Here is a 26,638-nt window from a genome sequence, read left to right as displayed (position 1 = left end):
TTTCCCTAAACTTTTTTGAATCTGATGAAGAATTTTGTTCCTCCATCAAAGCGCTGGACACAAAATACTCCACAAAATCACCTAGTGCTGGTCAAGGCAATGATCGCTACTTCATTTCAATTGTCATTATTATCCAGACTTGAGGACACTTGAAAACCTTTCAATATAAGCTTTGTATCTTCTGATGGGAACTACACAGGTAAGTAAGCTGCATAAAAGGAGAAAGTATCATGAATTCTGTTTATCTAAACCCCTCACCAAGTTGTTCTTTATAGAAACCATTATGGAACTTGAGTTTTCTAACTTTGTAAGTCACTGTCTTTAAATAACTGAGTGATAGCAAGTGAAACAATAAAGTGTATATAGCTAAGATTAAAGTAATATTAAAAATGGGATCGCTAAGATGTGTTGTTACTATCATTTCTAAGCCAGTATCATATCTTATTATCAACAGGAGTAAAGAAAGGAACAGAGAAAGGCAGGAAGGGAGGAAGAGAGGGAGGAAGATTCAGAAAAGGATAAAGTGGGACTACATCAGGCTAAAAAAACTTCTGCACAGAAAAATAAACAATAATTAGAATGAGACACCTCTGAGATTGGGAGAATATATTTGCCAACTATGTCATAGATAAGGGAATGATAACCAGAATATATAGGGAACTTAAGCAGCTTATCCACAAACACACACACAAAAAAAACTAACCTAATTAAAAGGTGGGCAAAAGACCTAAACAGAAAACTCTCCAAAGAAGACATTATGAATGGCCAAAGATCATATGAAAATACACTCAACATCTCTTCATTAGGGAAATGCAAATCAAAATCACAATGAGATACTCCTTAACCCCAATCTGAATGCTAAGATTAAAAATATAAAAAATAGTTGGGACCAGCAGTTAGTGTAATGGCTATGTTGCTGGACTCCCATGTAGTCGACTGTGGTTCGAGTCCCCGGCCCGGTGGCTTAAACTCACACTGGGCACATGTGCATACATGCCCAAGATCCCAAGAGGAGAATGGAGGAGAAGGGATTGTGGCATGGCCATCCCCCCTGGGGGGTGATTTCTCGTTTTCTGTCTGTCTGTCTCTCTCTGTCTTTCTGGTGAGCACACACGCCCTATAGCAAAAGCCTTTCCAAAATAAATAAATAAATAAATAAATATAAACATACATATATATATATACTATTCATATATATATATATATATATGAATAGTAAGTGCTGACTAGGCTGTGGTGAAAAGGTGACCCTACTACACGGTTGGTGGGAATATTAATTAATATACAACCACTGTGAATAATAATATGGAGATTCCTCAGAAATCTAAAAATAGAAATACCATATGACCCAGTAATTCCACTCTTAGGTATCTACCCAAAGGACAGGAAGACAGTCAGAAAAACACTTGCACTTCCATGTTTATTGCAGCATTATCCACAATTGCTAGGACATGGAATCAACGCAAATCCCCAAGAACAGATGAGTGGTTTGAAAACCATGTGGCACATGTACACTATGAAATACTATTCAGTCGATTAAAAAATGAGACCCTGCTATTTGATACATAGTGGATAAATATGGAAGATCTAATGCTAAGTGAAGCAAGCCAGACTATGAAAAACAGGCATTGTATGAATCCCCATAATACATAACAAATGTCTGCGCTCTAGAGCAGAAATGAAAAGATTGGAAGGTACAATAGCAGGGAGGGTAACTGTGGATACTACAGACAGTATTGGGGGGGGTGGGGGGGAGAGGATCAGGGAAAAAACAAAACATTTAATAGACACAAAAATGAAAAGCTAACTGTTGATGATAATGTGTATGGTAATATCTTTGACTTAACTAATATGCGCTGTATTCATGCTAAAAGAATGAGGTATGCTGTAAAGATGTACAGTGATTAAATGCAAATTTAAAAATAATTGATTGTAGCACCTTTGCTTCTATATAGCTAAGTAAAATATAAAATTAAAAAAATGTACTCAATAATCCAGATGTTTTCAAACATCTCATGGACAAATTATTGTGAAGATAAAACATCTGAGTTAATGACAATTTCAGCTTTTACACAGATTCGTGAACTTAGTAAATCTAGTTCTCCATGAGAGAGTAAACGTTTACATTATTACAATATAAAGATAGAGCTTAATCAGTCAGCAGTACTGAACAGTGACAATTCTTTCCTAAAATGCTCCTGACAAGGAACGGAGGGTACTGACCAGTTCTCAGGTTTTCCACAGATTAGTTCTCAATTTAGATTTTTTGATACTATTTAAATCAAACGTCAGAGAGTATTAATATTAATATATCAAAAGAGGATGTTAGTCTCTAAAAGTCTGTTATTGCTAATACAAATTATACTTGGGTAACAAAAACAACTTGATAATGTAAATGAATTGACTGTGGAGTACCTTCTTACAACCCAAGTCACAGGAACAATCAATTTTTATTCATACATTTTAGTTACTTAACATATCTGTTACTAATTTCAAATTATACATCACAGTTTCTAAACAGCTCATTTGTACACATGTATTAATGTAATCAGAAATGAAAATCATGAATTATTCATATATATATGTAGAGGGTTCCTGAAAGCATGCAAGCATATTAAAAATATCAATTTCTAAGTCAATAACAAGACAGAGACTGCAAAAGCCATGAAATCTGAAATAAAGAAAAGTGCCCTTGAGACCAGCAGTTAGCGTAATGGCTATGTCGCTGGACTCCCACGTAGTTGACCGCGGTTCGTGTCCCGGACCCAGTGGCTTAAACTCACGCTGGGTGCCTGTGTGTGCATGCCCAAGATCCTGAGAGGAGAATGGAGGAGAAGGGATTGTGACGTGCCCATCCCCCCTGGGGGGAGATTTCTCACTTTCTATCTCTCTGTCTCTCTCTGTGTGGCTGACCAGGGCATGTGCCCTATAGCAAAAACCTATTCAAAAAAAAAAAAAGAAAAGGTGTCCTTTGGTCAAAGCTTAACCTTTCCTTAAAAACTAATAGGTGCTTACCAGTATACTTCTTTGGAGAAGTATCTAGCATCTATTTGATATGTAAAACAAATTTATGAATGCGTAGAAATATTTGATTTTATTCTTTTACTTGTCTCTGTATCCTGGAGACTTAAAATAAATGCATCATTTTAAGAAAAGAAAAATGTGAGGCCAGCCAGGTGGCATGGTGGTTAAGGCAGCTAGATACAACATGACTGACTGAGTGGTTCTAGTCCCAGACTGGCAACTTGAAATCATGCCAGGTGTGTGTTCATGCATGCCCAAAGTCCCAACCGAAGAATGGAAATGAAGGGATTGCAGTGTGGTCATCTTCCTGGAGGGTGCTTTCTTACTTTCCTCCCTCCCAATTCCTCGCTTGTGTGCCCTATGGAAATTAAAAAAGAAAATAAGGGAGGGAGGGAGGGAGGGAAGATGGTAGAAAGAAAGAAAACAGTTGCAAAGACTAAACATCATTACTGCATTATACAAATTCAAAAATGATAAATTGATTTTTTTATGCAAATGAATGGATAGTCTAACTAGGTTTTACTATCAGCTAATATCTGTGTCACGTAGAATAACATTGTTTCATAAGGTCAAAACAATGTATCCAATTAGTTATCCATTTACTACCTATTCATATATATGTATATATGCATATATACAAATATTTCATTGTACTTAACTGGACATGATATTAAATGTAAAATCACAACAGTGGGGAAGGATGAAAATAATTGGTAATTTTTTAAGTACAATTCCACTATGCTCCCATAGAAATGAGTAGCCATTCCAACCTGATTACAGGGACAGCAAGCTGACACAACGTGGCTATTAGTTCCCTCTAAACAATACATTAAAGAAAAATTGCAAGTTCATATGAAACTCAGTACCCACAAAACCTCAAATTCTTATTTTATGGGCTTCAGTGAGCTCTTTCATAAGCCCGAATGCACTAACTACTTACATCTGCACAGACTGTTTTGTACAAAGATGTGTACAAGAGAAAAATCAAACAATCATAATTGTATTTATGAACATGCTGGTTTTCTTCAACAGCCATAGTCACTTCTGGGGGGAAAACAAAACTCTTCTGCAAGCGTTTGTGTAAGATCCCTTGTGTGAGGGAAGCAAACCCTATGTTTGGATCAGGTAAGGAAAACAGTTTCAAAAATGTTTTCTAGTTCATGTCCAGGAAAATAACTGTTAAAGTTTCCAGGCTAAAAGGAAATCTTTAGTAATATTATAAATAATAATAATGCTATCTTTATAATACTGTATACTCTTTCATGGAGGGGCAATAATTCTTAACTTTTTTTTATGCACTTCTACACATAATATTTATCTTTACCCAAATTCAGTCTTATCTTTTGTATATATCCTGAATAGTCACTAATCTGAATTTATGTAAGTATTTACCCTTAGCAAATAAAATTAGAATAGAAACCCTCTGATTTTTATCTTATATGAAAAAATGTCTTCAGTTCTGATTATTCATTTTATATTTCAGATTACAAAGGATATAGAAAACAGTTTTTTCAAAGCATCCAAAGGGAGATTATGAAAAGTATAGTTTCTTAGAATATTAAAGATCTAAAATATCAAACACTGAGCTTTAGATTTAGTCATTTATTTGATTTTCTAGACTATAATCATTTTAAAAATCATACCAAATTTTTGCAAAGAAACTTTATTAATTTGTCATCCAAATTTGATACTCTGCCCCAGATGCTCAGAAGGTAGAAAATATATATATATATTTACATGTATATATGTATATACATATATTTACATGTATATATGTATATACATATATATATATATGTATATGTATGAACACAATCTTGGAGAAAAATTAATTTCTCTGTTAGGAAGACGAGAGATTAGATTTTTATAAAACACAAGACAGTTGCCAGACAATATTATGAGAGAAAAAAAATGCTTTAAAAATGTACTTTGGGAGCAGTGTACAATGTATATAAGAAAGCAGAGAGAACAGTGATGAGGGATAAGTATACTTTTTTTTTTTTTTTGAGAGGTTTTCATTATAGGGCACATGTGCTCAACAGAAAGACAGAGAGGCAGAAAGTGAGAAATCACTCCCCAGGGTGGATGGCCACGCCACAGTTCCTTCTCCTCCATTCTCCTCTTGGGATCTTGGACATGCATGCACACACGCCCAGCATGAGTTTAAGCCACCAAGTCCAGGACTTGAACTGCTGTCGACTAGATGGGAGTCCAACAACATAGCCATTACACCAACTGCTGGTCCCATGAGTGATGAGTATACTTTAAACCCAGGAATATGATATGCCGCTTTCTCAGTTCAAAAGCAATGGAAGCTCTGATGGTGAGTTGAATCCAACAGATACCTCAAAATAAAATCTAAGGTTTAGAAACTCACTGAGTATAGGACACAAAAAAAGGGAGGAAAAAGAAGCTTTTAGTGTTTTATACCTAGGGACCAAGAGAAAGGTCACATCGATGCTACTTATAAAAACATTAACAAATCCAATGTTTATTTCTATTGAAACCTGAACTACCTGACTTCTGAGGTTGTTCCTCATGGTCACAGCTCAGGTTTTCCCTCAATCCTTACGGCATTTTTGAGCACCTCTGTGATACTATTACACACATGGAAAATGCTCACCAGTTTGCCACCAATGGTCTAGCACTGGTACTCTGAAGACCTTTTTGGACCATTCCAGGGTATCCACATCACATCGTTCTCCAGCCACAAATAATGTTTTGAACCTGAGTATAAGAGGGAGAGAGAAAGAGTGAACTTTCATTATTTCTTGGCATAAATGTAAATAACTTCACCTATCTTCGCGAAACACTGTAGAATCTAACCACATCGATTACGTTAGGGAAAAACAGTCCTCTTACCTGCATGTCATACTAGAATAGTGAGAGGTCTTAGTTATTTTGGCCCAAATGTAACCAAATGCACATCCCAGCATTGGACCAGAGTGCTTCAAAACAAAGCAGGAGTCATAGCTACAGCTTCTCAGTTTAAAAAAGACCAACCGAACTGATCTCTGCAATGTATCTGTCATATTGATCTTATGATCAACAAAAAAAATATTTTTGACCTTTACCTTATCCCCAATAATTTTAGCTTCAAGTTTGATTGCTGTATTCTATTTAAGAATACACAAAATACACTAAGAAGTATTAGTTGAGGCAACAAATATGCACAGAAATACGATGCTCTTATTCCTTGTGAGTTCCTTTGTTAAGATTACCCTGATTTCAAGAGCCTATCTCCCCTACTCATATATGTAGAGGTAAATATAAATATTTATAAACTTTCATATCCATAGAAATATCAATATCTGTATCTACTGGGTCATTAGAAAAGTCATGACATATTTTTCTATGCAAAACTGTTAGGACATTTCTGATGACCCAATAAATGGTAAGGTTGCTGATGAAATCTATGACTGGGAATATCATGCCATAGACAAAGAGAATGAAATAGAAAAACAGAATTGAGTTGACCCTATGTGTGGTTCATTGAGAAAATGGTTAGTTTTCTTCCATTTTCAATACCCTTGTGGATACCAAAAAAGAGGGGGGAGGTAAGTGTATAAAGAGACACTTCATTGCATCAAAGTGAAAACCAAATAATCAACAAACAAAAACCAGCCTAAACCAGGCGCGGTGGCATGGGCCTGTAATCCCAGCTACTCCAGAGGCTGAGACAGAAGGGTGGTGAATTTGAAGCTAGCCTGAGCATATAGCAAGATCCTGTCACAAAAAACAAACCCAAACAAACAAACCTGCTTACTCATCCCTAACCTTGTAATTGACAACAGAAGATATTTTATCATTCCCTTATTTTTATCATATCATTTCATGAAGATTCATGGAGATTCAAGTATTTCTACCTCAATGCTCTATTAACATTCAGTTTCCAGCTCTGCTATAAATATGCATCTCATTCTATAATTACTTGTTTCTTGTCTATTTCCCACACTCATCTGTGATCTTTTTAGAAGTATTTGTCTTTACAATCACAACATCAGTCAAAATACCTAGGATTTGCAGGTATTTAAGAGTTTCTAAATTCTCAGAATGATGAAGTACAAGCAAGAATGAAAAGTTGGTATAACAGGCCAGTTTGACTCGTTCTTCTAAGTAAAAAAGGCGACATGATGACTTTTTGTTTGTTTTGTTTTGGAGAGGTTTTTGCTATAGGACATGTGTGCTCACCAGAGAGAGAGAGACAGAGAGAGAGAAATCACCCCCCGGGGGGATGGCCACGCTGTAATCCTTTCTCCTCCACTCTCCTCTTGGGATCTTGGGCATGCACGCACACGTGCCTGGCATGAGTTTAAGCCACCGGGTCCGAGACTCGAACTGTGGTCCACTACATGGGACTCCAGCAACATAGCCATTACACCAACTGCTGGTTCTGATGATTTCTAAAAGTGTGGAAATTGACAAAGGAACAGTGATTTGAGGAGATAGAGTTCTGGAATGACTATTTTGGAAAACATAAGGTACTTAAAACAAAAGTGAAAGAACTTACGAGCAGCCAATTGGCTTTTACGGACTTGGACAGTAGCCTGGGAGGCTAAGCAGGGATAGCACAGGCTGATTGTGACACAGAAAAGAAAGGATGGTTGATCAGTGCTGGAAATACCGTCTGAATAATCTAGACTGGGCAAGAGAAGTGGTGAGGCAGGGAAGGCATACTCAGAAGAGAAGGAAAAAAAAAAAACCAGAAAACATATCAGGTTAATGGACTAGAAGTTACAAAATAAAGAAAATTGACAGAAATGTAGGAAGATTCAGAAAACAGGATATAGAAGAGTTGTGAGAGAGGACAAAAGCAGACCTAGAGATCTTGAAAACATATCTGTTCTGAGGGATGATAATGTTTATGAGAGCTGAGAGAACTTAACATTGAAAGGCACTGGGGCAAATAGTGTGTTGAAAGGAAGATTATGGTTAAGACGTTAATAATCACTCCAAGGCTGTAGCAGGGGAGAGGAGAGAGGATGTCCATGACTTACTGACGTCACTGAAGGGAGCTCTAAGGAGGGAGAGGTGTTAATAGATCGGAGGCGTGGATTGTAATAGAAGATGGACTGTAAAATGGACGAAGCCATCAGGTCCCCACGTTATTAACCTTCCTTTAACCTCTTTTGTAATTTTTAAAAATCTTTATCTTATTATTTTTATTATTTTTTATACATTCAATTGCTACACATCATTTAGCTTGTAAAGAGAATTTACCCAACATGAAATATACCTCAGATCAGTCCAGCTGAGAATAATAACGTTTATAGATAACCTGGGCCTCAAGGTGCGACTTGGCCTCAACAGTCGGGGGGAGGAGTAAAAATTTTTTTAAAAATGAAAGTTATTCTACAGAAAATCCTTGATGCAAACAAGCTATTGAAAACACATGGTAATTAATTTTAAAATATAAATGAGTCACCTATAAAAAGCATCAACATTTAAAGTACTATCACTTGAAACTATTCACGGTAATTTTTATCTATGGGAAAGCCTGTGTACATGTAAGGGTATCAAAGGAGATTTTAGTTAATTTCTGTACAACACCCACTGTCCTGTTACTGCTGTTTTTAAAACTGTTACATATTTTCTCAGGAAAGAAGGGCCACCATCTGCTAATATAAGTATTTTCAGGGAATTAAAAGATCTTATCACAAAATCATATTTTTGGAAAGGCATGGTTGGGACTACGAAGATTATCTAGATTGGTAGGGTCCAACTGAAATAAATATAAGGCAAACCACAAATATAAGAAATATCAGAATTTTCTAGCAGCCACATTCAAAAAAGTGAGAAAATCAAGCCTTCCTCAGTTTTCATATTTTCTTAAACTAATTATATCCAAAATATGACTATTTCAACATGCAATAAAGATAATATTTACCAGCTAGATAGCTTCCAGGCTTTTTTACACACTAAGTCTCACTTCTGACTTACCATCTTTCAAGAGCTCAATAGCCACACAATGGCCCTGTGCATCCCTACCTCTAGGGGACAATCAGCCCCATGGGAAATCACAGAAGTTGTCTGTGACTTTCTGAAGGAACAACAGATTTCTAATACTGGTCTGGATGAAAGAGCATTTTAATTTAATATTAGATAGACATTCTCTCCTCAAGCCATTATGCCAATAATTTCTTAGACTTGGATCTGCGTGTTCACGTGTGGGTGTGCAAGCATCGTTAAATGCAGCAAAGACAATCTATTATTTAATGTTTCCATAAGCAGGCTGTCATCACAGCAGCTTTGCAAGATTGAGGGTTTGGTTTAAAATCATTAGGCATATTTATAGGACTTCAGATAATGATACAATACAGTATAAAAAATAATGTTTTGAATAGCTTCCCAGTGACATATCCAAAATTATCTAGGAGTCATTCTTTAACAGGATAGATTCAGAAGGTAAAACTTAAATGTCTTAATAAAGGCAGAGAAGCATAACTCCAAACGTCAGATCAGAAAAGAACCTACTAGTTGTTTTTGTTAAGAAATCATTTGAATAATTTAGGTGAGTATATTCTCTGAGTATACAGTTGCCAGTATGATATTCAGATTTCTGAAGACAAGAAAGGGAGACAGAAAGTAAGGATTAGAATGGGAAAGAAAGGGACCAGCAGTTAGCGTAATGACTCCCACGTAGTCGACCAGACCCGATGGCTTAAAACTCACACCGGGCGCATGTGCGTGCATGCCCAAGATCCTGAGAAGAGAATGGAGGAGAAGGGATTGTGGCGTGGCCATCCCCCCTGGGGGGTGATTTTTCACTTTCTGTCTGTCTGTCTGTCTCTGTCTGGCGAGCACACGCGCCCTATAGTGAAAACCTCTCAAAAAATAAAAATAAAAAGAATGGGAAAGAAATGAGGAGGAATAGAAATTTCTAATAGAGATTAGAAAGACATCATATAATTTGACAAATTACATATATATGTATCATCTGTGATAAAATTTAATTAGTCAAATGCATATGCTTATAGCTTGAAATTAAAATTTGGATAATCAAATACAACTTCATCTGACAGAACTGTTATAACAGAACAAAACACATATTTATATTAATTAACTTTAATTAAATTGAGCCAGCAGTGAACATGGTGGTTAAAGCTCTGGACTCCCATATGGTTGACTCTGGTTTGAGTCCCAGACCTAGTGGCTTGAAAATCACACCAGGCATGTATGTATGCATACCCAAAATCCCAGAGGAAAATGGAGGAGAAGGATTGCTATGTGGTCATTCCCCAGGGGGCTGATATTTCACTTTTTCTCTCACTGTCTCTCTCTCTCTCTCCAGCAAGTACACATGGCCTGTGGCAAAAAAATTTTAAAAAAGGAAACTATATGAATTAAACATTCAATTATTAGAAGTTAATATGTAACAAAGATCAGTGTAAAGTTTTAAAGTTTAAAACAAGTTGATACATCTATGACTTTAGACACCATATGAAAACAAGACATATGAAAAATATAAAGTTTATATTGTTGATAATCCCAGGACTGAAGATATGAACTTATTTTAAATTGTATCTTACTCAAACAGTTTCCCAGTATTTTAGAAAACTTCTGTGCTGAAGGACATTTTATATTTAGATAATCTGTTTTAAAATTTATGAAATGATAAGATTGGCTGATTCCAATAGTGTAGGCAAAAAGAGACCAAAATAAAAAGGTTTATAGACATCCCATTTTTAGACATCCCATTTTCACCATTTATAAGGCCATAGATTGCCACAGAGAATTTTAGATAGTCCAGGTACCCATGTCTTTGATTTACATATGAAATCACAGATCAAGAATTTTTTTTAAAAAATTACTATTTCAGACATCATGTAAAATACCATCATTTAGAAGTATCAGTACAGCATACAAAATTTTTGGCTAACCAAGAGGGCCAATACCTTGTTATGACAAGCATTTTTTCAAAGTTTAACTTTCTTGGCTTTTTTTTTTTTTTTGGTCTATCTAAGTAAACTACAACTAATCTAGCTAATTGAGTAAAATAATAAATTATGCATTAGCACTGAGTTTTTATCTGATGGTAAATTTCAGCTTTATTTATCTTTTAAACTTATAATTTGTTACGGTTTTTAAAAATGGCAATAAAAATTTTGCCATTTTTCCTAGATTTTTTCTATACTTATATCATTAAGATAGTACTCTAGGGCCAGCCAGTGGCATGGTAGTTAGAAGGGCTGATCCCACATGCCTGACAGTGCGGTTCCAGTCCTGGAGCTGATGATTTGAAACACACATTGGGCACATGTGCAAGTGCACCCAAAATCCCGATAAGAAAAGACTGTGGTGTGACCATCTCCCCATAGAGGTGATTTCTTACTCTCCCTCTCTCTCTTTCTCTGATGAGCACAACCACCCTGTGAAAAACTTTTTTTTTTTAAAGAGAGAGAGCAATCCTACTGCTGGCACCAATAAGCAAAACGGAAGAGTATGCTATTCCATAGTGGAACATAAAGTGATTATCTTCTCTAAAACCAGAACATTGATCCTAGTTTCATTAAAATCATTTTACTTTTTATGAGAGCCAAGGAAAAATTGTGAGATTAATAGTCATTTAGAAAAATATCAAAATAGTTCAGATGATTACTTTCTTAAATATGACAGAAACTACTCATCTGTTTTTATACTAAAGTTCCTCAAACTGCCACAAAGTTATTGTTAATTTTTATCAATAAAGGAATAACAATTGTATAGTATTAATGGACAGAAATACACAATAAATATAGATGGAAATAAGTATAACTAACGAAACAATTTAAAATTTTGTAATACATATTTAATCAAATATGATTTAACATGTAATTGCTCTTAATAAATAAAACTACTATGTGATTTGTTCTTTTGTATATAATGATAATTAAAAGGAAAAGAAAAACCTTAGTATAAATTCATAATTTAATGTCATCTTAGACATGACTTGTCTTCATATTTTTAAAGAGCGTTTAGTGGTTCACAAAAAAAAAAGAGCAACATTTTCAACAGCTAAATTTCTCACTAATAATCTTGATATTACTTTATCAATAATAAAAAAGGGTAAATGTCCCATAGTGAAAAACTCAAGAATATATTTTGTTTAAAAAACACATTTTAGAAAAGTTAAAATTAGCCATTCTGACATAGTAATTGGGCTGCCTGGAAGGTAAAGTCACCAAGGTTAATTACATATGTTCTCACACTGTACTGTATGATATGGTAGCTAGGAGCACAGGTGCATATTTAAAACATAAATTGGTTAAAATGGAGAAAATATCAAGTATCAACTTCTCAGTAATAATGACCTTTTCTTTCTTTTTTTTTTTCCTTATCTTTTTTTTTTTTTTTTTTGAGAGATTATTGCTATGGGGCACATGCAGTTACTGGAGAGACAGAGCCAGAAAGCAAGAAATCACCAGCAGTAGGGAATAGCCATGTAGCAATCCCTCCTCCTCTCAGGATTTTGGGCACACATGCACCTACACCTGGTGTGAGTTGCAAGCCACCAGGTCCAGAACTCAGACTGCGGTTGACCATGTAGTCCAGAGCCTGAACCACTACGCCACCTGCTGGTCCCAACAATAACCACTTTCAAGAGTTCAGTCACAGGTGACTCGTGCCTAGCATATTGCAGAGCTCAGTTCTATAAGAAGAGTGCTATTTTGGACTATTACTGATTGATTAAATGTACGATTGGCACATGGAAAGCTGAATCTGTTCCCAAATGTGTAACCCGAGCAATATAAATAATAGATGCAATATCCAGAGCAGAAACAAAAAGAGAGAGAAAATGAATGACATATGTACTTTCTCCCAATTTCACATACAATTGAGCACAACTCAAGGCTCGAATGAAGCAAAAAATTAGTCAAAAAGAAAAATAGAAAAATGATAATGTTGTCAAATTAGTTTTAGCCCAAAATAGGAAATAAGCCACACAGAATGGAGAAAAAGCTAAAGACAAATCTGGAGAAGAATTTTCAGGTAATAAAATGGAAGCTGAAGAAAACTAAAATGAGTTTTATTTTCAAGGTCCATAAAGTACTAAACAAGCAAAAATTACTCCTCACTTGTGCCAACAGATGTTAAATAAAAATAGATTATTTCAGAGTTGCCTCATCAACTTCTAGTTCCCATGACAGATTATCATTAATTTTTGCCATCAATATTCCCATGGTTATCTCAGTCTTTCCTTCATTTTACTTTGTTCTATGTGTTCCTAACTAAAATTCACTTTCACATGTAAAGACACTAAAGTTAGCATCATACATGTCAGGGCTGGCAGATGGCTTGGTGGTTAAGGGTGCTGGACTCCCATGTGACTGACGGCAGTTCAAGTTCCTGATCAGGTGGCTTGACTTCTCATTTTCTTTCTCTCTCTCTCTTCCCCCAAGTCATATAAATACATAAATTTAAATAAAAACAATTCTTTTTTTTAAAAAAAATCACCCATGTCTTTGCCCCTCTGTCAATGCAAAGTTGGCATTTTGCTCACAAATCTCTCTCAAGTCCAAATGGAAAATCTGAACAAATATTAAAAAGTAAAACATCTTTGAAAGTTCAAGGTACCAGAGAACTAAAAGAGCAATGAGCGCTTGAGGCATTAAGATCCCAAAGCACAAAATGAAAATGGAGAAATAAGGCTGCCATTGACGTGCCACTTCCCCCTTTGGGACATTGGCCAATTGCCTAAGAGCAATTCTAAAGCTGAGAGAGAAACTCGATAAAATCTGAGTGGTGGACACATGCACAAAAAGAACAAAAATTTCAGTCACCATTTCTTGGAAAAAGAAAAGTACAGTTCAAAACTGACAATGGAAAAAGGGATGCCCACCTGTACAGCGGGAACACTTCTAATAATAGATGCAAACTGGGAAGGAACCAGCCTTATGAAAATTTTAGGTCTAATGTCAGAGCAGCTAAATCCTAATTGATAGAAGTGATCTTCTCTTATGATAACTGGCTGACTAGATATGGATCTTCATGGGGGGATAGAGTCTGAAAGTAGCTAACCACTTTCCAACAATGGTTTATTAACAGAGACCATTTGACCAAATTCAAGAGAAGCATACACACCCACATAAATAAAGTAAGGTATTCTTGTTAGCAGACATAAACTTCTAGTAACTGGTGAATATGTTCATAAAATAAGTGCATAATATTGGCAGAGAACTGAAAATTTTAGTAAAGAATCAAATGGGAATCCTTGAACTAAAAAATATATAAAACAAAATAGTGAGCTATACAAAAGGTTAAATTCAAGTAAAGAGAAGACCTAAATACAGTTTAAAAAGAAAATTGCTAAGTTACAACTGGGAAGAAAAATGCAGGGAAAAAAAAAACACACAGAAATAAATGGCATTGGGACCAGCAGCTGGCATAATGGCTATGTCACTGGACTCCCATGTAGTGGACCGTGGTTCAAGTCCTGGATCCACCAGCTTAAACTCACACTGGGCAAGTGTGTGTGTGCCCAAGATCCTAAGAAGAGAGTGAAGGAGAAGAAATTGCAGTGTGAACATCCCCCCTGGGGGGATGATTTCTCGTTTTCTGTCTTTCTCTGTCTTTCTAGCAAGCACACGTGCCCTATAGCAAAAACCTCTCAAAAAAAAAAAAAAATAGATGGTATTGCATATACATGAGAAAAAAGAAAAGAAAATTTACAAAAGATTTGGGTAAGTAAGACTTCATAAAACAGGATCTTCAAATGGTGAACACAATGTAAAAAAGCCATCTACATCATTAATAACCCTGATGTGCAAATTAAATGTTAATGAGAATTCACCACATGACAATAAAAACAGCCAGAATGAAAGAGAACTAATATCATATTCTGATAAAGACATGGAAACTCTAGAAAAATAATATACTGCAAACAGGTATGTAAGTTAGTACAACAACTTTGGAAAACTCTTTGACATATGCTATGGCCTACCACTAAACTCTTCCTTACAAGTACCTGACAGTGATATGTGTGTGTGAACACCAAAAAGACTTGTACCATCAAAACTACGTTTCTGTAAAAGCCAAAAAACTAGAAACAACCAAAAATCATTTAACTGCTGATCTTATAAAAGCAAAAAGTAAAATGGTATTTATGAGACTGGGTGTCTGGGGAGGGGGCAGGATCTGAGGAGATGATAGTCAAGGGATATAAATTTCAGTTAAGTCAGGAAGAATAATTTCAAGAGATCTATACTACAAGATGGTGACTATGTTTAAGAATATACACTGCATTCTTGAAAAACATTGAGAGTGGATATAGTGTTCTTACCACAAAAATGATAACTATGTGAGGTTATGCATACATTAATTACCTAGATTTACCTAGATTTATTCAGTCCACAATGAATATACACTTCAAAACATCAGTTATGCAGTGGACACATACAATTATACCTGTCAATTTAAGAAATACAAATATTTTTAAAAGATCATTCGACGGTAAAATAGGTCAATAAAATGATATACTCATGAAGAAACAGTGAATAAACAATCAAAATGCCAAGAACCACTTTGAATTGTAACTTCTTAGATACTGAATGAAAGAAGTCATGTACCAAACAATACTTGCTGTATATTTATTTCAAGTTCATAACACATCAAAATCGATCTATGGTGTCAGAGGTCACAGTAAAGCATGAACTGGGGACATCAAGAGGAAATGATATTTGGAAATGAACAGAAGGGAGGGATTCTGGGATGCAGGTTATTAAATGGTCTATTTTTTTTTCTTTTTCTTTTTTTTTTTCTCTTTTTCAGTCTTCACTTGTTGGAAAGAGAAAAAGGAAAAATGAGAAATTATCTTACCCTCAGGAGGGATGGCCATGCCACAATCCCTTCTCCTCCATTCTCCTGGGATTTGGGGCATGCACATACACGTGCCCAGTGTGCTTTTCAAGTCCACAGATCAAGCACTTGCACTGTGGCTGGCCATGTGGGAGGTTAGCCCCTTAACCACCACGCCACCTGCTGGTTCCTGATCTATTTCTTGATCTAAGTGTTGGCTCAATGGATGTGATCACTCTGAAATTACTGAAGTTTTGAACTTATCATTTGTGGTTTTTTCTGTATGTATATTACATTAAAATTTAAAATGTATGTGTACATATATTTTCCCTTTAAAATACTTACATGAATATGAAAGACATACATATATATGTGTGTGATTTATGTGTGTGTGTGTGTGTGTGTGTGTGTGTGTTTGTATATATCTTCTTTTTGGAGAGGTTTTTGCTGTAGGGTGCATGCACTCACCAGAAAGACAGAGACAGAAAGTGAGAAATCACCCCCTGGGGGAGTGGCCACACTGCAATCCCTTCTCCTTCATTCTCATCTCAGGATCTTGGGTCCGCATGCATATGCGCTTGGCATGAGTTTAAGCCACCGGGTCTGGGACTCGAACCTTGGTCGACTACAGAGGAGTCCAGTGACATAGCCTTTACATATATATATATATACATATACATGTGTACACACACACACACACACACACACACACACATCACCCTTAACATAAAAAATTTCAACCTCTTTTACCAAGAATATATAGAAGAGATACTCGGAGTGTCTCTAAATAAAAAAATATTACTACTACTAAATGAAAAACATTAAGATCTTTCTTAGCCATTTAATATAATGTGCTTCTCTTTAGAGTTCTCCTTTCCTCAAATTTGTTTAGTAATAATGCCATTCTTTCAATTTGCTTTCCTGTTTTCTCCATCCTTAAAAGATTTAAAACCACTCCAGATTTAGGCACATTCATGTTTATGGAGCTACATGTCTGCAGCCTTACCTAAGTAGCTTGGAATCACAGATACACACATAGGATAACAGTTATTTTTCCATTATCAGCTTCAACTTGCTTTCTCAATTTAATAGTAAAGAAATCCCTCCATTACTGAATTTTTTTTTACTAAACCCTACAGAGAAAAACCAAAAATGAAACCATCCCTGCTGCTTCAAAATATGTTAGGCAAAGAAGGGGAGTATTTTTTTTTTCTTTTTTTTTTTTTTTTGAGAGGCTTTTGCTATAGGGTGCATGTGCTCGCAGGAAAGACAGAGAGAGAAAGAGAGGTAGAAAATGAGAAATCACCCCCTAGGTGGTATGGCCATGCCACAATCCCTTCTCTTCCCTTCTTCTCTCAGGATCTTGGGCACACATGCACGTGTCCCCAGTGTGAGTTTAAGCTACCTGGTCTGGGACTTGAACTGCGGTCGACTACATGGGAGTCCAGCAACATAGACATTATGTCAACTGCTCATCCCAAGAGGGTAGTATTATTTTAACTTGTAAAAATTATAATTTTACTTTTCACAGAATTGTTTTATTTATTTATTTTTTTTGTCTTATTTGATTTCTATGGTAGTAACTGGCAACTAAGTTAAGAATTCAGTAGGGGTCAGCAGGTGGCGTAGTGGTTAAGGTGTTGGACTCCCACATGGCTGACTGCAATTCAAGTCTCAGATCTGAGGACTTGAAACTCAGGCTGGGGAGGAGAATGGAGGAGAGGGAATTGTGGCATGGCCATCCCCACTGGGGAATGATTTCTCACTTACCCTCTCTCTGTCTCGGTCTCTCCAGCAAATGCACATGCCCTAGGCTGACTCTTGTGGGAATGTTTAAGATTCACATGTGGAAAGCTCCTGAGAACACAGGGTACACATGTGTCTGTGATCTGGGACTGACAGACGCTGGAGGTGGTTGTGGCATTGAGGTCCTCTTTAGGGTATACTTCCTCTGTCTGTTTTTCTTTTGGACAAATCAACTTAAAAAATAGTTTAGTAACAAAAACTGCATATTTAATTTGCTGATATGTAATTCCACTACAAGGCCAAAGATAGCAAAACAGTCGTTACCGTCCTACACTCAGACAGGCACACAATTTAGGTAATAGATCAAGCACAAGATATTCGAGCACAAGATACCTCTGAAAGTCTGTGAAGAAAAAAATGTTGGTAACTTTCTGAAGAAATGTTTTTAATATATGTAGGTTTGTTTACATTTTAATAATGCGCATTTGGAAGTGGAAAGCTGTTTATTTAGCTCTCAGCAGCTATGTCAACCTAAGTGAAGAAAATATCAAAACATGTATAAATTCACTCACCCTTTCTCCCACTCACAAATACACATTTATGATGATCACATTCTTGATTTATCAAAGTAGTTTCTATGTTTCATGTCAAATAAGCATGTAAAGAAAACAGGAGGAATTTTTTACTATGAAAATTTTAACTTCCCTGAAAAACAATGGCTAGAGAATAACAGAATGAACTTATGTGTAAACACTGCCCAGTTTTGCCATTTTACTTAATAAAATATTACTGATTCTATTGAATTTCCTCCAAAACCCCTACTCGAATTTGCTCTTTCTCCTCCACCTCCTTCCATTCACTCTCATCCCCAGATAAAACCAGCATTAGATGGAATTTTCAAACCTACATGTTTCTTCCTTTTTTCTTTTTGCCTATTTATCAATCTATTAAAAAATAATACATTTTGAGGTTTTTCAAATTTCTCTTACTGTATCTGTCATTGTGAATCAGTTTCACTTGCTTTCTTACTGCAGGTTTTAGAGATTTGTCAATATTATGCCCTGAAATTCTGGTTGATTTCCAATGACATATTTTACTGTATAACATACCATAAAACAGTTATATATTTATTTTGAATAAATGTTATTGTGTACCTTTAAATTATATGATATTAGAGAATAGAGAGTAGATGGTAAAAAGTTTATTACAATGTCAGACTAAACGAAGAAAATACCAAATATCAATTAACATATACATCATTTTCTGGTAGCTGTTTTGTTTTATGGCAAGAACAGCTAAAATATATTCACTTAGTATGAATTCTATGTATAGTACGATCTCATTACCTATAGTCCACATTAGATCTCTAGATTCGTTCATCCTATATATTTAATATTTGGTGTCCTCTGCCCTACATCTCCCCATTTTCTCCCCCTTCCCCCCCTAGTAACACTGTCCTATGCTTTTTAAAAAAATTTATTTATTATCATTATTTTTCAAAATTGATGGGAGAGAAAAAGTTGCAAGGCCTGGGACTGGAACTGCTGTTGGCCATTTTGGAGTCCAGCAGCTTTAACCACCACACCACCTGCTTGCCCCACACTGTTTTATTCTTTATTTCTGCATATTTAAATTATTATTTAAGATTCCACATATATGTGAGATCATGCAATATTTTTCTTTCTGTCTCTGACTTATTTCACTTAGCCTAATGTCTTCCAGGCTCACTCATGTTGTGATAAATATCAAGGTTTTGGTGTTTTATATAGTTGAATAATATTCCTTGATTTATCAAAGTTTTCTTATGTTCCCTATATATATATAAAAGAATAAAATTAGGTTGTTTCCATATCTTTACTATTATAAATAATGCTGCAATCAACATCTTGGGATCCTAAACCGACAGGGCACAGTGACAGCTCAGGCTTCAGAAGATTGGTGGGAATATAAATTGGTCCAGCCACTGTGGAGAACAATATGGAGGTTCCTTGAAGACCTTCAAATAGAACTACCTTATGGTCCAGCAATTCCACTCCTTAGTATCTACCCAACACTCAGTCAGAAAAGCACTTGCACAACTATATTTATCACAGCATTATTCATGATTGCTAAGACATGGAACCAACCCATATGTCCACAAACAGATGGATGGATTGAAAAAGTGTGACATATATATGTCATGGAATACTATTCAGCCATAAATACAAAGCCCTGGAATTTGATAGAAAGTGAGCAAATATGTAAGATCTGCTGCTAAGTGAAGCAAGTAAGACTATGAATGTATGTCTCCACTTCACATTTACCAACTGTCCACACTCTATGGTAGAGACCGAAAGTCTGGAGGACATAAAAGCATTAAAAACTGTCATGGACACTGGAGAGAAAGTGGGAGGAAAGTGTGGGAGGAGAAGAGCATAGGAAAGGAAATTTGGGGAAAAAAGTACAGGTAAGACATTCATGACACACAGATAGAGTTTATTATCTGTTGATGAGGATGGTATAGTATTCTCAACTGGGCTGAACTGAGTTGTACCATGCTGGGTAAAATCTAAATGATGGATAGCAATTGAATATATAAATAATAACAATAATAATAATAATAATAATGATAATAAAGAAAAAAAAGAAGATAAGGTACTACACAGGGAACTCTTACCCTAGGATTATGGGACACAGCATCCTCCGATTTACACATCTTATAGCAGTGTATAAATAGTGCTGACACTAGATATTTAAATTTTTGCCTATATAAAGGGAATAACATGATTATTTCATTTAAATCTTCCTGTTTATAATAATTTCATTTAAATTTTCCTGTTTATAATGCGACTGAAGAATTTTTAACATTTTATGGAATCACAGTATCCTTCTCTGCGAACTTACTGCTTATATCTTTTTTTTTCATTTTTGAAGCATACATATGTATTTAAAAACATATATAGCAGGTAATTGATAAACACAAAATTGAGGAAGAGGAGAGGCAGAGGGACAGAACACACACAATCAGTGTATTTCTAATGTTTTAATGAGTAAATTGAGTGATGAATAATAGGTACTTATTTTACTATGATGCTTAATAATTTGTTACATATTTTTCAGTTATCAAATATTACATAATATAATTTTTAAAACCCTGTTGGGATAGAAATAGATTAACAAATAAATGAAGTCTTCTTTAATGAATACCTATTTCTTTTTCTTTTTTTTTTTTTGGAGAGATTTTCACTGTAGGGCACGTGCGCTCGCCAGACAGACAGAGAGAGACATAGAGACAGAAAGCGAGAAATCACCCCCCATGGGGGATGGTCACGCCGCAATCCCTTCTCCTCCATTCTCCTCTCGGGATCTTGGGCACGCACGCACACGCGCCCGGCGTGAGTTTTAAGCCACTGGGTCTGGGACACGAACCGCGGTCGACTACGTGGGAGTCCAGCGACATAGCCATTACACTAACTGTTGGTTCCCATGAATACCTATTTCTTGGGAAGAACCAAGATTCCCTTATAGAAGCTACTCTATCTTTTGTCTATTAGATTGTCAGTTTTCTTTTTTTTTAAAGATTTATTTGATCTTATTATCATTATTATTATTATTTTTTTAATTTGATGAGACAGAGAGGGAAAGTGAGAAAGCAAGACATCAGGTCTAGGACATAAGCCGTGGTTGGTCAAGTGAGAGTCCAGGCCTTAACCACCATACCACCTGCTGGCCCCTATCTGTTTTCTTATTGATTTGTAAGATTTTTTTTTATATATTCTGTATACTAATTCTTTAATGTTTAGATATGGTGTAAATATTTCTTCAACATATAATTTGTCTTTTAATATTATTGTTTTCTTGAAGAACAATTAGTGATTTTTATTATTTACTTATTTCCTGAGTGAGAAAATGCTGTCTCTCTCCCTCAGGGAAGAAATGAATTTTTGAAAAACTCAGTAAGAGAGGGACAGAGATAAGACTCTCAACAGAGTCTCAATGACACAATCCATCCCAGATTATCAGCACATACATGTTCAGCATACTCAGGATATCTCTGGAAAGAAGCCTGAAACCTATCCAGAGTCAGCCTCACATAATATCATATTATACAACTGCACCATGATCTTGCTGTTGACAATTTCACCATTTCCCTTAATGGTTTGTGATTTATGCTTTGTCAAGTAAAACGTTAAAATAACCATCTGTATTTTTTTTTCCTGAAAGCATTAATTCTTTGTTTTACAATTGTATTGTCTTCAGTGCAACTGAAATTTGTTTTTGTGTGTAGTATATGGCAGTTTTGTTTTGTTTTGTTTTGTTTTTCATGTTTAACCAGTTGTCTTGCCACCATTTATTCAAAACTCTATCCTGGCAGTCATTTGTTAAGTAACTTCTTCCATAACTTAGGTTTCTATAGCAGCAGGGCCCTTTATGCAGCTCCTCCCGTCTATATGTGGATTCTTGCTCCAATACCAGTATCTTAAGGAAACCTTTTTATGATGAATCTCTTATCTAATAGAATGCATCTCTTACCCCTCATCCATCTAGAGCTATTCAGTCTCTTTACCTGTTTCTAAGTATGGCAATAACTTTTTCCACATCTTTTCAACAAATTCCTTCTGACCATTTTCTTACTTTCAATTCTCATATTTTGCTTCTATTTAAACATAATACCCCATTATAATTATAAAAAATAATTATACATACACACGCACACATGCACTAACATATTTCATCAAATATTGATGCTGCTGACATTTTGTATCACATGAACATATTCTCCTACATTCATTTTTTTCCTTTATGAATGTATGGATTTTAAGTTATCTTAGCCTTAGCTATATAAAATCTTCCTTAATTTGTACTCACTTTTCAATAATTTTTTTTTAATTTGACAATTACACTTCCTCAGCAATTTGAAAATCTGACGACATTGCCTTCTGGCATGTATTGGCATCACTTTGACTTTCTTCTCTGGCGATCACTCTTGTATTTTAATGGATTTCATAAAACTATGGGATTTCAAAATACATTTCCTTATATTTAACCTGCCTGGTACATGGATAGCACTTTTCATTTGGGTTCCCTGGTTTCAGTTCTGTAACAGTTTCAACTGTTATTTTTTAAAACAATAACTTCATTTTATTCTTCTGAAATTCCTACTAGATACATTTGTAGCTTTGTATTTCTCCCTTCAAGTTTCTTAACCATTCTTTCATGTTTATTCTTCCTTTCTCTGTACTGAATTCTGTGTAATATCCTTAATACTATATTGTAGTTTTAATTGGCTGTTTAATTATATCCATCAAGTTACTTTTTTCTTCATTCATTTACTCCATCCAGGGCATTTAAATTTTTTTCTCATAGTCATTATATTTTTAATAATTTTACATAAGAGTTATTGCTTTATGACTTTGGTGATCCTTAAAACACTTATTTTCAAGTTTGACTTGACTGTATCATTAATTAATTTTATCTAGCGTGAATCCATGCTCTAATTGCTTATTAACATTAGATTCTTTAATAGCTTTGGAATTTTATTTTTCAGGCTCTTTTTGAAGGCCTTTTTTTTTCTCTCTTTGTGGCTCTTTCTTCCACATTCACCCTTTCTATCCAATAGATCTGAGTGATGTAACTTTAACCCAGTGATCCAATGCTATCATGGTAGATCAGAGTATTAATACACAGTGATGGATGGTCTATCAAAGATCCTGTTTCATGCCAGGTAGGCAGTTCAGTTCAGACTCTAGTTGCTGGGATGTCCCTTGTTTCATGATGACCCCAGAACATCTGATAGTCATAATTCCCTGTCTCCTTTCATGTGTGAGGACAAACACTCAGCCCATCGTCAAGCACTGAGCTGATTCTGATGCCATGATCAAAGCAAGGGAATACCAAATTCCCTATTTTGTTGCCAATGGCTGCTAGTACACCTGGCAAGCCTCCAACTTCAGCCAACCCCACCACTTTGCAAAGTCTGTTCCATTTCTAGCACACAGAAATGTTTACCTGACTTTTGTGCTCATCTTGCTGATTCACTGCCTTTTCTCTTTTGTATTATCTATTACTGCAAAGAACAATAATTAGAAAAGAAGAGCTGTATCAAAGTTGCCATGATACTTGGAATGGAAGTCCCAGCAATGAAATTTTTCTAACCTGATTAAAATTGAACTAGAAGACCCTGAGGAAATAAATCACTATGATGTAATGGGAAAAAAAGCAGTGAATTAGAAAGCAGAAGATAATAACTAAGACTTAGTCCATGTTACGACATGTTCAAGTGCCTTGCAGGGATTATGTCCTTTCCATTTTCAGTATACCTCCATACTATTACCACCCACATATTTTAAACAACAACGAATCACCCAAGAACAGAGAGAGGTTATGATAACTCCCTGAGGTCACAGAGCTATCCTAAAGGGTAGATTTGAACCCTCTGTGTCTAAATCAAAGTGATAATTTTTACTCTACTACATTGCCTAGTCCCAGATCTTCCCAGAGAAGCTTTGCAATCTTGACAACTTCATTTCAATTTTCTGTTACAGTTTTCTCATCTATGAAATGAGTTGATTATGCTAGATGACTTCTAAGATACTTTTTCAAACTCTAGTCAACTCTGAAACTATCTTAAAATAAATGGATAGTTCTGGTTCACTTGCCACTTCATACTATCCTCTTAAATTTATTTCAGAAACTGACTTTTTTGGCAAAACTCCAAATTTATTTGAAAACAATTTTTTTAAATCAAATTATGTAATGCATTTAAAGGGAAAATACTATTGCTTAAAATGTTCCATAAAAGAAGAGAGAAGTAAATATTGCAAATTATAAGACAACAATGATAGTATCTAGTAGAGATTATTTTAGTAAGTACAAACTATCTTAAATATATTTTTGAAATTAAAATTAAAATATCTTGAATATATATATATATATGTATATTGAAATAAAAGTTGTAAAATAAGACTTCATTTCTGATTTTTATTCTGTCTCTAACCCACACTTAACCTTTTCAAATGGCTGTTTCCTTGCTTTTATAATAGGATAGATTTCTGAGGTCTCTTCTGTTTCTAACATTCTCTTAATTCACAAATGAGATTCTATTAAGGTAGTTTGGTGATGGTATTATTTGAATAGACCGAAAACCTAGAAAGCAAAAAATGCTTTTATTTCACAAATGACAAAAATCCCTGCATTAAGTTAGTTTCCTAGTTTAGTCATTTTAGAAATACCTCTGTGTTAGTTAAGAGTGTGGGCCTTGGGACCAGCAGATGACATAATGGTTATGTTGCTAGACTCCCATGGAGTTAACTATGATTCAAGTCCCAGATCTGGCAGCTTAAAATTCATGCTGGGTGAGTATGTGTGTGTGCCCAAAGTCCTGAGAGGAGAATGGAGAAGAAGGGATTGAGACGTGGCCATCCCCTTGGCACGTGATTTGTCTCTTTCTGTCTCTCTAGTGAGTGCATGTGCCCCATAGCAAAAATCTCCAAAAAAAAAAAAAAGCATGGGCCTTAGATTGCCTGAACTGTTTTTTTTTTTCCACAGAGTTAAAGTCTCTGGTCCTAACTTTACTCATTTATAAAATAAGGCTAACCACAAATCCTGCTTACAGGGATGTTATGACTAAATGAGACAGCAAACTTAAAATAAAATTGCTTTGTCTAGCACATAGTAGGTGATCAGGAAGTATCTGCATTTACCAATAATAGTCATTTTAATAGGTGATGATGTTTGTAAGGTTTACACTCCTAACTGTCATTAAAGGCAGATGTGCATGCCATCACAAATAGCTTAGGTGTCTAGAGACACAAGGGCATGATCAGGAGGAATTTCTGCAATTTTGCTTACAACCAAAATCTCTTACTCCTTGTCTACATGCATTTGTTTGAAGTGAGTGATGACGCCGTGAACCTTCAGTACTGTTTGACACTTTATACATTAGGGAAAGTAGAAAGCGTTCCTGTCTGCACAGTAACGGATAACACCTAAAATCCCATGTCTGAATGCAAAAGGATGACACAGCACACGAAAGACCTTAGCTTGCTGCTCACACGAGCAACCAGAGTGCATCTGTCAGCCAAGATTCACTGCAAAGAACCACAGCCATTGTGTTTTCAAAACCTCTAGCATTGTCTTATGGCATGGAGATGCTATATATTCCAAAATATTCACATCGAAAATCATTATTTACTATCTTTTGGGCTAAAATGACAGAAACTAAGTTAAAATGAGGTAAATGGAAAAACAAAAAGTGGGTGAATAAAATATAGTGAACGCTTCATTTTATGAGCACACTTTTAATGAGTGTGCTATTTGTATTATAAATACAATCTTTTGTAAATCTACTAACAATGTTTTACAAGATAAAAAGATTTAAAAAAAAAAAAACTATTAACCCTGCTCAAGCTGAAGCTTCTGCTTACATCTGCAACTCAGTGTGTGGCATCTATTTTAATTCCTTTGGGCCTCAGCAATGTAAAACTCAAATACTCTGGCTTTTAACTGAAAAATTCAAACTGCCTTAATTCAAGCCTGCTTTCTGACTTGACGAAATCTCCTCTTTCAGTTTATGATAGCAGTGGCCTACTTTCAAGCAGTTCTCTGAAAACTGATGTGGAAACTACCTTGAAAATACAAATTGCTACAATTATCTTTGAATATACATATCATTAAACTAAAATGCATGGCAATAAACCAGCACAAAAATACCTAAACTATTCAGAACATATTACAAAACAAAGGTAAACTCATTTCCTTGACTCCTGCCACAAATGTAATTGGGCCATAATTTTTACATTTTATCTGTATGTATGAGTTCATCTATTTCTTCTCCATTTAAGCCATGTTATTTTTCAAAAGACAGATGTTGTCATATATGTACATACATAATATGTGTACATGTATAGAAAAATTCATAAAATATAAGTTATAACATATCAACATAATTTCCTTTTTAAGGAAAATATAAGCTAAGTAGTTTTTTTTTGGGGGGGGAGAGGTTTTTGCTATAGGGCGTGTACCCTCGCCAGACAGACAGAGACAGAAATAGAGACAGAAAGCGACGAATCAGGGGGCAGGGGGGATGGTCACGCCACAATCCCTTCTCCTCCAT

General features: G+C 35.3%; 1 protein-coding gene across 4 annotated transcripts in view; it reads right to left on the bottom strand.

Annotated features, from left to right (window-relative positions):
* Positions 1 to 26,638, bottom strand: part of ACSS3 (acyl-CoA synthetase short chain family member 3) — a 212,445-nt gene that overhangs the window by 51,285 nt on the left and 134,522 nt on the right. For all 4 annotated transcript variants that reach the window (XR_003548467.1, XM_027769723.1, XM_006142870.3 and 1 more), the window contains exon 9: positions 5,648 to 5,751. Coding sequence is in view for 3 of the 4 variants with exons in the window: in XM_027769723.1 (XP_027625524.1) it covers positions 5,648 to 5,751 (104 nt within the window). In the remaining variant the exon portion in view is untranslated. The remainder of the gene's footprint in view (positions 1 to 5,647; positions 5,752 to 26,638) is intronic.

Source organism: Tupaia chinensis, unplaced genomic scaffold (assembly GCF_000334495.1).
Source record: "Tupaia chinensis unplaced genomic scaffold, TupChi_1.0 Scaffold000085_1, whole genome shotgun sequence".
Lineage (NCBI taxonomy): Eukaryota > Metazoa > Chordata > Mammalia > Scandentia > Tupaiidae > Tupaia > Tupaia belangeri.
This window is presented reverse-complemented; position numbering and strand designations above follow the sequence as displayed.